This window comes from Drosophila subobscura, chromosome J (genome assembly GCF_008121235.1).
Source record: "Drosophila subobscura isolate 14011-0131.10 chromosome J, UCBerk_Dsub_1.0, whole genome shotgun sequence".
Classification (NCBI taxonomy): domain Eukaryota; kingdom Metazoa; phylum Arthropoda; class Insecta; order Diptera; family Drosophilidae; genus Drosophila; species Drosophila subobscura.
Window position 1 is genome coordinate 21979152 of NC_048532.1, and position 12298 is coordinate 21991449.

The 12298-nt window shown below is 43.7% G+C and overlaps 1 protein-coding gene across 6 annotated transcripts in view; it reads right to left on the reverse strand.

The window, feature by feature from the left end:
• Positions 1-3799: 3799 nt before the first annotated feature.
• LOC117893195 (cyclin-dependent kinase 14) overlaps positions 3800-12298 on the reverse strand; it is a 106601-nt gene continuing 98102 nt past the window's right edge. For all 6 annotated transcript variants that reach the window (XM_034799706.1, XM_034799705.1, XM_034799708.1 and 3 more), the window contains 6 exons: positions 12101-12192; positions 8631-8805; positions 8297-8558; positions 6447-6659; positions 6191-6370; positions 3800-4581 (listed from right to left, as the gene is read on the reverse strand). In XM_034799706.1, coding sequence (XP_034655597.1) covers positions 4517-4581; positions 6191-6370; positions 6447-6659; positions 8297-8558; positions 8631-8805; positions 12101-12192 — 987 coding nt within the window. In that variant the 3' untranslated portion in view covers positions 3800-4516. The remainder of the gene's footprint in view (positions 4582-6190; positions 6371-6446; positions 6660-8296; positions 8559-8630; positions 8806-12100; positions 12193-12298) is intronic.

Consider the following 12298-nt stretch of genomic DNA (forward strand, 5'->3'; position numbering starts at 1 on the left):
TGCTATGACTAACCCGATGTGAGGGAATGCTTGACACTTGTCGTCCAAGTTTTGTGAGGTAGCTTCTGTAGTGGCGGTCTCTGTGTTTCCCCCTTTGATGGACGTCTATTTATAGCCTTATTTATATGGATTCTGGCCTCAGCCGTCATCGTTTGTAGAGAAAAACCTCACGAGCTGCATGAATATGGATACGTGAATGAATGCGCTTTTCATTTGGCTTTTACGGCTTGTTCACGATGTGAAGAATTACCTTTTTGTGCTGCTGCGCTGCCTCTGTGTTCCGCATTGTGTCACTCACTTTTTTAGTTATTGCTAAATTATAATGCAATGACGAACCGAATGGCTATGGGTTTCTGAAGGTTGGTCAATGCTTCAGGAACCTATCGCCTGGCCGGCTGTTGCGGAATCGTGCAGAGATGATTGCCTGCAGATACGATGCACAGAGACGGAACGGAGCCCAGAGCTCATCTCTTTCCAGTTACAGCCACAAGACGAATGACGCAATCGGGAGGCAGTCGGCCCATAGACGGAAAAAAAAGTCTCGTGTATATTGTTTGACATTTGTTTGCCCCAAAACAAAATGTAAAGAAATAAAAAAGAGTTGTGTCATTTACATAATTAATGCTTTTGGGTCTGCTTTTGGGCCTGGGATGTTGTTGCTGATGATGCCTCTTTCTCCTGCTGCTCCTCCTCCCCCACTTACCGAACCGTCATTCACTTTAAGCATTTCAATTGGCGGGGGATGAGGTTAATTTCAGAGCAAGCCAACATTTTCATTCATCAGAAATTATTAGCTTAGATTGATATTTATGGGTGAAGGACCCAGCCATTCATCATGTAATTTGTGGCCTTCGTTGGATGCCCAAAGTGGGACACCATCCATAATAATAGTGTTGCTCTCAGCATGGATTACTTTTCGCTGGCGTTTTGCCATTTTTATTTGTATTTAATATTAAATTATTGTACAGGTTGAACTTATTCAAATTGTATTTAGTTGCCATTCTCCATTCTGCATGGTAAATCATAAACATTCAATATTCAGTATTCCGTATCCGATCCTCTGTTATTACGAGTATTTAGCCCATCGTTTCGCTACTTAGAAATCAACTACAAATATTTACAAAATTTATCCACACATTCTGCTCAAGGGAGAGGGATGCGGTTGGGTTGGGGGGGTGTGGGTTTCGGGCTTGGGCAACCCCCGATTTGAACCCTATAACTATACAAAAATGTTGCATGCTCCATCTATTCATAATTTGCTTTACTTGATTTGTGTTAATAGATTTATTTTGTTTTTAACAAAGGTACATTAAATATTTACGACAAATTCAATGCATTAAAAATATTTAAGTTATCTCATTCGTATCCCTCTATGTGGATCCTTCAATCTCGCACTCGTATCTCCCCGTTCCAAATAGATTTACGTTTTACCTTTCGTTCCCACCTTCCTGCCAGGGTTCACTCTCGCTCGCGCTCTCTCTTGCTCTCTCTCTCTCTCTCTCTATCGCTATGGCTATGTCTATCTATAGGGTAGGGGGAACGGAACCGGAACCCTGCCGCTTAGCTACTACAATATATACTATATAGAATACCACTAGACACGTTCAGCTAAAAACATTCTTAGTTTATGTACCATTTCGATTACGTTTAGGGATTAGCTTAGTTTCATTCTGTTTCTGTTTCTGTTTCTGTTTTCTGTTTCTCTTATTTAATTGCTTGGTTTCTCATCTGTTCTTTTGTTTCGCGAATGTTGTGCAAAAGGATTTGATTCAATTGAGAACAAAATGCCTCGAAAAAAGCATCGATCGATACGTGTATCCGTGTAGATTGCAAAATAGAAACGAAAACCACAGTTCAAACTTCAGTTGATTCATATTCACTCGATTCGTACAATTCGATTCGATTCGATTTTGCTGTTTCCATTGGCCATTGGCTTACAAACTATGGACGTAACCTTCGGGATGGGAAAAAGTGCAAAAAGTGCGTTGCCATGCTTCGTTACAATGTCACTACCACTGTTCTTTCATCTCTCTATCTGTAGCTCTCTTTCTAGCTTTCCATCTTCCCTGCCTTCATTTTTGATGTGTGCAAAAATTCGCAGGAAACCCAAAAATATATAGAACGGAATCCAATGTTTACTTCTCGAAAACTTTTCCTCTGGCTGATATTTGTTTCTGTTTTTTGGCATTCATTAATTTTGAGTGTGTGCAAATTTCGGTTCATTTTAATGTACTTTTCTTCCGCTCTCGGGGGCTAGCAAATAATTCTAAACAATTTCGCTTTGCATTTCAGCATCTACTTGCGTTACTTTTTTTTTTGTTTTTTCTCACTAAAGTGCCTAATTTTCATTTTCATTTTAGTTTTTGTTTAGTTTATCTTCATGCTGGAGTGTTTTGCTGTTGTGTGTGTGTGTGCTTTGTGTCCGTGTCTGTGTCTGTCCTGTCTGTCTTTGCATACTTTTTTCATAAATCACAGAAAAAGTTTATTCATTTGAAATATTTTGTTTGGTTTTGTTTTCTCTTGGTTTTCGTTTTCGTTTTAGTTAAATTTGTTACTTTTTGCTACAAAATATAATCTGGTATCGCTACGAAAACGCGTGCGTTGATCGCGGCACACTGCCTGCCAAAAGTATAGCAATGGCCTGTGCCATCGGCCCTAATAAAGTTGTTATTTGTTATTTTCTTATGGCCCTTCTTAGGGGCTGCTTCTCATAAAACCTTCATCTTCTCATCTTCTCATCTCAGCAATTTGATTGCATACGACTCAAATGTGCTCGTCCCTACGTTCCCATAGATATACATTTATGTATACAGATATCTGTATCCATTAGAGATGGATATTCATAATATATTTTGTTCTACGCTTTAGTTTCTCTATACTCAAATCGTCTTTTGATTCATTTACCTCTTTCAAAACCATCTCAAGTGTCTTTGATTTCAAATTTGCACATTTTGTTAGCTCTTTTCATTTAATTTTCATTATTTTCACTTAAAAGTTTGCCGCTACCCGCCTCAAGCAGCGGGCGTCCTCTCATTGGCAGCTCGTTCTTACGGCATCTTGGCCCTAAATCGTACGTAACGTTTCCTCGTTTCTTAGAATTATGGTAATGGATTAAATGGATTTCATTTTGGATTGGATTGGATTCATTCAATTGCGTTGCGTTGCTCTACAAACTCTATGTATGTACTCGTAAAATACTCGTTTTTCGGTTAGGTTACTTTAGTGTTTAGTTCTTTAGTTGATTTGATGGCTATTTAATGTCGAATTCACTCGTACTCGTACTCGCTCCTTCGGTCGATTGCTAAAAATTTCACTCTACTATTTGCGCTGCTCTTTGCTAAATTTAATTGTTTATCTAGTATTCATTTTGCTTACGTTTTGCCTCGAAAATGTTTAGGTTTCGCACCTCCTCTCTCTATACAATCAGCCTACCCCCGCCTGGGGCTCTTCACTTCTCTCCTCTCGCCTCTCGCCTCTCGACTTAACATTCATTCGTCTAAATGGATGGAGTTCTTTTTTCACTAATTTATATCTGCAAATAAAACTTAAAAGGTAAAGAAATTAATCAAATAATAAGCAATGATGGGAAAACGAAAATCAAATGTAAAGATGCAACAAATTAAATGGTATAAATGGATTTAAATTTATTTGTTTTTACATAAATTCATTTAATAATTATAAAAATTATCACTTAAACAGCGCGGCGAATCTCCCCCCGATTTGTATTCAATGACAAAGAAAAGCATTTTAAAAACTATTTACCAGCTCAAGGACTGGTGAGAGAAATCTAATGAATGTTGTGCTTGATGGATCGATCGATCGATCGCTGTGACAAATGGCGTGAAAATTGCTTCCACTTTTGCACTGAGCGATGCGATGAGCGGCCATCAATTTTGTGTGTGGATTGCACTCAAAAATAACTAAAATCGAAACTAAATACGATACACAACACATTCACAAATCATTTAACGCAGACACGAGACTTTAGATGATACAAAAAAACGAAAGAAAACGCTAAAAAAAACACATCTGCGCACTGACTACATTGAGTATCCTTATCGACAAGAAGGCCGCGGGATGGGGACAGCGATGTCCAGCCTTAGAATACAAAGAAATCGAAACTAAATGTAACACTTTGACTGAACATAAAAGGCCGCTGCACAGCTGTGTACAATCCGTATTTGAAATTGTTTAAAGTATCTGCTAGTACGCTCGCTACGCGCTTCACTCACTAACTTTTGAATGCAACTAATAACTAGAAAGTATCGTAGAATTATAGTACAAAAACGTCAGCAACTGGAACGCGCTCCCTCGTCGATAATATATGGCTGTCTGAAGTGATTGGTTGATTGGTTGATTGATACGATTGATGTCTTGTGCCTAGTCCAGGAGCTTGATGGGGGGTTTAGATATATTTCATTTGGGTGTTGGGGTGGGTTGGGGGCTGGGCTCTTGTTTTTAGGATCCCCTAACAATAGAAACGTACGCCATCCACAGAGAGGACCTGCTTTAATTTTCATTTATTCTGTCGATTTGGCTCCGTGTACAGCTGCACGCCTTCCACGGTGAATATTGAGGTTTCTATAGAGAGAGAGAGAGAGAGAGAGAGAGAGAGAGAGATGCAATTACTAAATAATAATAATTGTAATTAAGAAAAAATATACATTCAAGTTATGACAACATTCTGGCCATGACATGATTTAATTTACGGCCGAGCCGGGCCGGAGCCGCCATCGAACGGCGCAGCGCATGCGGCAATTAAAATTGCCTTTTGCAAAATTGCATTTGCCCCCTCACCCCCTCAGCCACACAAACACACACAAAGCCAATACCTCCCACTGATGCACCCCGCTGGGGCTGCCGCTGGCTTCCCTCCTCTAAAGGACCACAAAAACCTCAGGCGGGGTATGTTGACCTTTTCGCTGGGCCATGATAAATGAAGCGCATTAGTTGCATTTTAATTGATTCTATCTGTCGGCAAACACACCCCTGAAACAGCACCTACTGTTCTCCCCCCGCTCATTAGGGAAGTTTTGCTGCTCCCCTGACTGTGATTTGGCCAGAAATTAGCATACTGCACACAGCCAGCCCAGACCCTATCTGTTTGTATAAATCACAGCCAAAACCCGTAAATGGAACACAGAAAAAATGGGTTTCGGGGTTTTAGTTTGTGTTTGGATCCAGGGTCCCTGTGTCCAGGGTTGCCTAAACAAATCACGCGTTAATCGTATTTTAAGCACTCTTTAAGCTGTGCCACCCGCCAAAACTCGCATTTAAAGTGGGGAATTTGCACTTCATTCATTTGATCCTTTTTTCAGTGTTTTTTGTATACTGCAACCAACCACTGCACTGCACTCTGGAGTGTGGAGTGGCTCTGCCATTGGATTGCATTTCATTTGCCAAATTGCATAGTCCACAAGTTGATGTTTGTTGGTTTGCTTGCCCCTCTTTTTCCCTCTATCCCTACCCGGCAAACAGTTTTCCTTGAAATTGTTGCCATTTACAAAATGTTTTTGAAACGAGGGAAGGGCAGGGAGCTCTTTGGATTGTCGAAAGTGAATGTAAATTGTATTTACTGCAGATTGCATTGAGTGCAATGGAAATGGACTTGGCTTTGCAGCCTGCTAATTGCTTATAGAACCCATAGACATAGACTGCATTCAACAAAGGAATTTTGAGCATAAATAACTCAGATTTATATGGCCAAAAAAGTCTTGTAATTAGGTTTCCCTGTGAACAGTTTTTCCTGGCGTTCTTTGCTCCACCAACTTGTTGCCAAAGCAAAGAAAAGTTTTCGCCACCACTTGGAATACAAATTAAAACTGTGAAATGCAATTACTGTTAACTATACCTCAGAAAACCATTCGCTGGCCTACCCCTGCAGGGGAGCTGCGCTGAGAAAAGGCAAACAAATTGTCGCGAAACTTAAATGAGTTGTCCCTGCCCCCAAAATCGGAGGAGGGGCGGGCTATCTACTCTTTTCCCCAGCTCAAAACTTTAAGCAAACATTTTCCACTCTCTTTTTGTGCCGTTGTATCGTGCTGGGGCTTCTGTTAATTGGTTTTCTTGCCGACTGGCCACACAGACAATGCGACAAAGTTGCTCCACGTGCAGCTCATTCGTTCGTTGGTTCGTTCCGGCGGCAAGTGTTGTAAATATTTAATGCCTTAATTCAATCCCCGCTCCTTACCGTCTGGCAATTCGTAGAGTTTCTTTGGCAACTGCGCAAAGTAGGGATGCAGCAGTGCATCATCGGCGCCGATCCGCTCCTCTGGATTCAGCTGCAGAAAGGCGTTCGCTATCGTCTCACCCTCGATGATGTCGTACAGTCGTGGGAAATTGTGACCCAGTTTCCTTGGCCGATAGAAACCTGAATATCAAATCAAATTAGTTGCCAAACTTTGCTGCAGTTTCGGTGTCGGTTTCGGTTCAGTTCGATTACTTACCCAACTTGTGCGGCTTGTAGCCTGGGAAATGGGTTACCCCCGTCCACGTCTCCTCTGTGGGTGTGCCCAGCAATTTGAATATCTTGTCCAACTGATCGTAGGTATCACGTATGCCGGGGAATGTGGGCATCCCAGTGACCATTTCCACAAAGATGCAACCAACGCCCCACATGTCCAGCGACGTTGAGTACTCGGTGCTGCCCAACAGGACATCTGCAGACAGAGAGGAAAACACGAAACATGAACATGAAACTTTGCTAAGCAAATGCAGTTTCTTGCCACTAGCTTTTATCTCTCTCCATCGTTTTCTCCCTCTTTCTGTTTGTGTTGAAAAATAAATTGCGATTTTATATACAGCAAATGAGAGGAGCGGGGTGGGAGCTGGGTTTATCATGTTCTGGTTGCCCGGGGCAACCTTTATGCTTATCTTTTTGACCAGCAGCTAACAAAGTTTCCACACACACACACACACTAATGCACACAGGTGCTGAAAGCACACCACATCCGCTCTGCGCTCTCCGCTCTCCGCTCTCTGCTTTCCCTGCTCTTCCTGCAGCACTTCCTGTGCATTTTGCTACTCCTTTTCTTTTCTGTTGCCACTCTTTGCTTTCAGCTGCTGCCAAGAAGTGCAGATTAAATTTGTTTAACATGCTTCAGCATGCCCCCAAACAGATCCCAAACTCTGACAAGGATGATGCTGATGTTGTCGGGGTGCAGGGGGGGTGGGAGGAGGAATCGCATATTAGAAAAAATTAACTTTATTTCTTTGGTTCGCTCTCTCTATCTCTCCGCCTGTTTGGCTTTTCTCCATTAGTTTTCCATTTAGCTCTGGCAAATTGATGGAAAATTCTGAATTGTTTATCCTTTGTCAGCAAAAGCGGAGAGCAAAAGCGGCGAGAGCGGGGGAGGAGGAGCGCCTGCAGGCTCAGTCCTGGCATTAATTTAATCCGACTCAAGTCCTGGCTGTTGCTAAATGCACAGTTTTCAGCCTGACTGGCGTCCGTGGCGCCAATTAATGGCTGCCATTTTTCCTGAGAGCTTTCAGTGTCGACTGCACACCACACAGCACACAAAACAAGCGAAAAACTTAATGCGATTTGGAGTTTTGAGTCCCCTCATTCAATCCTCCCAACTACAGATTGTTTGCACTTAAAAATCTATCTACTGGATGCATGAGTATTCTCTTTTTTTATGGATAGCTAAAGCATACATGGAAAGGCTTTTTGGTGTTGGGTTAAAGCCTGGCGGATTAATTGTAATTACTGGGAGGAAGAGTTCGAAAGAGGGGGAATGGCCACTGACGTTTGTTGGGAGAAGAGTGCTCTTACTGCCACTGATAAATGTCCCTCATCTCAATCTAAAATGGCAACATTTGCCATGAATTACTGGGGCAACTGGGGAGCCACTCTGGGAATTCTTTGATTGAAAATTCAGTAAAAAGAATAGTTTCCTGCAACAGCAAACTGCCTGCTATAGGACTCTTATTTTCAACTGCCTGATTGGCTTAGTATTAATTATGCCAAGGGCACTGATTCAAGGGCACTTTTTTCTACTTTAACTATGTAAGAGGAAACACTGCAACAGCAGCGTTGAAAGGCTGATTCTAGGATCCGTTCTTACACATTAAATTTACAATATTGTACACCGATTCCCGGCAACTTCTATCCACTATTTGACACAGCGCAAATGCTGTTTCTGGGAAACTTTCTGCAGCTGAAACTTTCGCTTGAAGAGCAGCCTAACCGATTCCAGGGAATCCAATCAGCTTCCAAGGGTTATCCTTCTACCCAGAAGCCCCTTGGTTTATCCTTTCATTTAGTTTTGCTTTCTTGTTGTTGTATCCAACGCACCTGGTGGACGATACCACAGCGTGACGACCTCATGCGAATATGTGTGACTGGGTACGGATTTGGCCCTGGCCAGGCCAAAGTCGGCAAGCTTCAGTTCGCCGCAGTCGCTGATTAGCAGATTCTGCGGCTTGACGTCGCGATGGAGGACACGCCGCTTGTGGCAGTAGGAGAGACCGCGCAGCAGCTGGAAGAGGAACAGGCGCACATTGCGATGGTCCAGACCGCCAGGATGTTTCTCCATATATTGCGACAGATCCGTGTTCTACAGCAGAGCAAAGGGAATTTCACCATTAGCATGGGGTTGCATGTCGAAGCAGTGCAGGAATCTACTTACCACATACTCAAAGACAAAGGTCAGCGTCTCTCGGGTGTGCACGATGTCGTGCAGCGTCACGATATTGCTGTGCTTCAGTTCTTTCAGCAGCGAGGCCTCACGGATGGCCGTGAACGGTGCGCCCTCCTCCTCCTGCAGCCGGATCTCCTTCAGCGCCACCCGCTGGTAGGTTAATCTGTGGGCAGAGCAGAGCAGAGCAGAAATTAATAAAATAAATACTTAAGTGGGGCTGGGGCATGTCCAAGGAACAACAATTACACAGCTGCCAGCAGGAGCAACAAGGAATTAGGAGGAGGCCGCCATGCCAAGGGTCTGTTCTGGGTGGGAGATTCTGTGGGACATTCCCTTTTGTATATCAAACAGACACAACGACCCAAACACGCAGAGAAATGTACGGCAAACACTTAAATTAGGATAAGGGACAGAGGCAGACGGTAGGGCCAAAGCAGAGCTGAAGATGGAGCAAAGATACAGCCACACACAGAGGAAAGCTGCAGGGCCACCCACAAGGCCAGGCCAGGCCAGGCTGCAGCACATTTGAAGTGTCAAATTAGGTTAAATTATTTGACACTGCCGCCGCAGAGGCCAACAATTTATGCGACGCTCTCTCTCTACCAGCCAGCATTCTAATTGGCAAGGATTTCCACAAGCCAAGCCACCAAAAAAAGAGGAAAAATATAAAATAAATGTACGAAAAAACCCAAGCAAAAGCCAAGAAAAAATCCCATGAATATCTAACTATGAGCTAGTGGGAGTGGGGGCGGGCCTTTGAGGAGACTCTTCTAATCGCAGATGCAAAAGTTTTTTATGGCTCAAGCAGCGCATTGGAGGGTCCTGCCATGGAATGTGTCGAAAGTTGAAAGTGTCGTCGGAGCAAGTGAATTTCGGTGGCTATAACTAATTGCTTAAACGAGGGTTAATGATGATGATGAGGAACCCTCAAGCAACCAGCCATCCAACCAGCCGCATGGATGCTTAATGTTGATTGAAGTACAGCCACAATTTGCTGCCATCGATCGTAATGTGAAGATTTCCGCTCAACTTTTTATCGCTGCCATAAAGTGTGAGCAAAACACTTTCCCTCATGCCGCAACAATATGTTGCTTAAACCTTTCATTTCAGTTAATAAACCGAGCGCACAGCACAATCTTTTGCCATAAAAAGCGAATGTTCCATCCTGCATCCTGTTACTGTGTGGACAGCTGCTAGATTCCCATGAAAAAATTGTAAAAATTCCTAGACACGATTTGGTAGCACACACAACTTTGTCTTTGTCTTTGGCTTTGAGTCTCTCGTTTTGCCACTTGTTAATGCACAAATAATACGATTTAGTTAAGCATAAACCGAAAATTTGCGTGTGCCATCAAAAGTTTTCTGGCGTCGTCTCCTGCAGAAGTTTTCGCAATCGAAGTTTGCCTGGGGGTAAGCCGTGGCCGTGTGACAGCTGACCTACTAAATGCTAATCAGGAACTTGACTTCTGCTCCAAGTGCTCTCAAGGCTTCATTCCGATTCAGATTTTGCTCACCCGCCCGCCACCGCCTGCCCCTTTTTCATCTGTTTGCTCAGGAAGGTAGAAAATAGTACGGAAGCAGCACAAAAGCAGCAAAGGATAAGGCAGGAGCAGTGGCAGGAGCTGTGGCAGTGGCAACAACCAGTGGACCCCTGGCAAAGGACAATGCAAAGAGAAAAACGAAAGTCAAATAGAAGTGAAATCATTCATGAAATCTTTTACAATTGACAAACACACAGAGAGACAGAGGGGGAGGCAAAGAGAGATTTAGAGAACCAGAGAAAGGACCTGAAACCTGAATAAACTTGCCCAAACAAAAAGGGAAGAGGAGAGGAACAGGCAGCATAAATCTTGGAGAAAAATTAGGCGGCAGCGGCAGCAGGGAGCATGGAGAAAGCAACGGAAGAAACGAATGGAAAGTGACCCAAATTTCCATTTGAAAAGGCGCAAAAGGCAAACCAGAGCGTAAGGATTTGTCCTCGTCGTCGTCGTCGTGCAGTGTGCAGCGTGCCAAAGGAACAAAGAATTTTGACTTGCCTGAGCCTAAGAAAAAGTACAGCCCAAGGGAGGGAGTTGCCCAGGGTTACCAGGGCCAAGCATTTCCATTTCCATTTGGCAGATAAATTAGAGCGAATTAATTGCATTTCGTATAAACAAAGGCTAATTGGAACTCATTTCGCATGTAGGCGCTGTCGTGCATATCAAATGAGCGAAGAATAGGGACCAGCACGGAGGAGAAAAATCAGTGGAAAAGGCACAGAGAGCACCCAAAGAGGCTGTGGGAAAAGCCAAACAAGTTTTCCGTTTCCACGTAATGCCTTGTGGATGGGAACGAAAGTTGAACGAACACCAAAAGCAAATGATTGTCAAATAAATCAAAAAACAAAGCAGGGAGATGGAGTTGCAGATTGCCAGCAAAGAAAAGATGAAGTGCCTTGAGGAGGGAGGCTGAAAGGCTGCCGGGGGATGTTTAGGGGTTAACGGAAGAGAAATGAGATTGAAGGACAGGCACGGGCATAGGCCTCTGCCTGTGACAGAATAACTGAGGAGTCGGGCGGGCGGGCATCTATCATCGGAATGCGAGGTGCAGAGGCTGTCAGAAAGGTGACGAATCCTTGTCCTGGCCTTCCACCTTTTGCACACATTCTCCAGGCTCATTTGTCAAATTATGAAGGGGGGAAACTACACTCCAATTCCCAAAGAAATCAGTGCCAGACGAGGCGCAAATGAGGCAGCATTTTGACCAGCAATGGCATGAAAGGGAGGAAGGAAGCAGAAGAAAACCGAAGCCATGAAGCACTGCCTAAAACCAAAAGAAAACTCAACTCAATTGTGGAGCAAGTTTGGAACAGGAAAGTGCGTGTCCTGGAGTTGGGCCAGAAACAACAATTGGGGACAACAGCAGCAATCACAAAACAAAAAACAGAAAGGGGAAAAGGAAGTACTGCATCCATCCCATGACCCACATGGATCCATCCTTTCCTTTGTGGGCTGTGGGCCAACCCTCCACTTGATTGATAGCCACATTTGCATGGCTGGCTCTTTGGCTCTGGGGCTCTGGCTCTGTAATGAGTCTGCCAACGGGGACAAAGAAATGGCACTGCGTAATGGAGAGCAGCGACGAGACGAGACCCAACTTCACAGAAAGAGCCACAAAAACGGATGCAAAACGCAGATCTGGGCCTGGGATGGATGGAAACTAGCGTATAAATCAGTCCCAAATGACACAGTTTCCCCCTACTCTCCACTCTCCTTTTTTGGGGCTTAAAAATGAAAGCTTTTTGGAGCGATGTTCATCAGGAGAGCGAGAGAAGTTCAAGCTGAGATGAGGTTTAGGTTGGTTTTGGTCTCCTCCAACAATAATTTTGTACTTAACCCACTGACATGGCAACCCCAATAGGCAAACCTCGTGCTCCTTCTCGTTATCCTGTCTGTGTCTGGGGTGTGGCTGGTACTCACTTGCTGAATCCTTTGTAGACCGTCGCATAGGACCCTTCGCCCAGTGGCTCCAGCTTGACGTAGGCCTCCTGTTTCCCAAATGGGGAGTCGCCCTGTGGGGAAAACAGCAACAGAAACGCAAAAGTGAAAAATGTATCATGTTTTCGTTAATTAATTAACAAAGTTAGTTAGTTGTTGTTCTTGTTGTTGTTGCTTTAC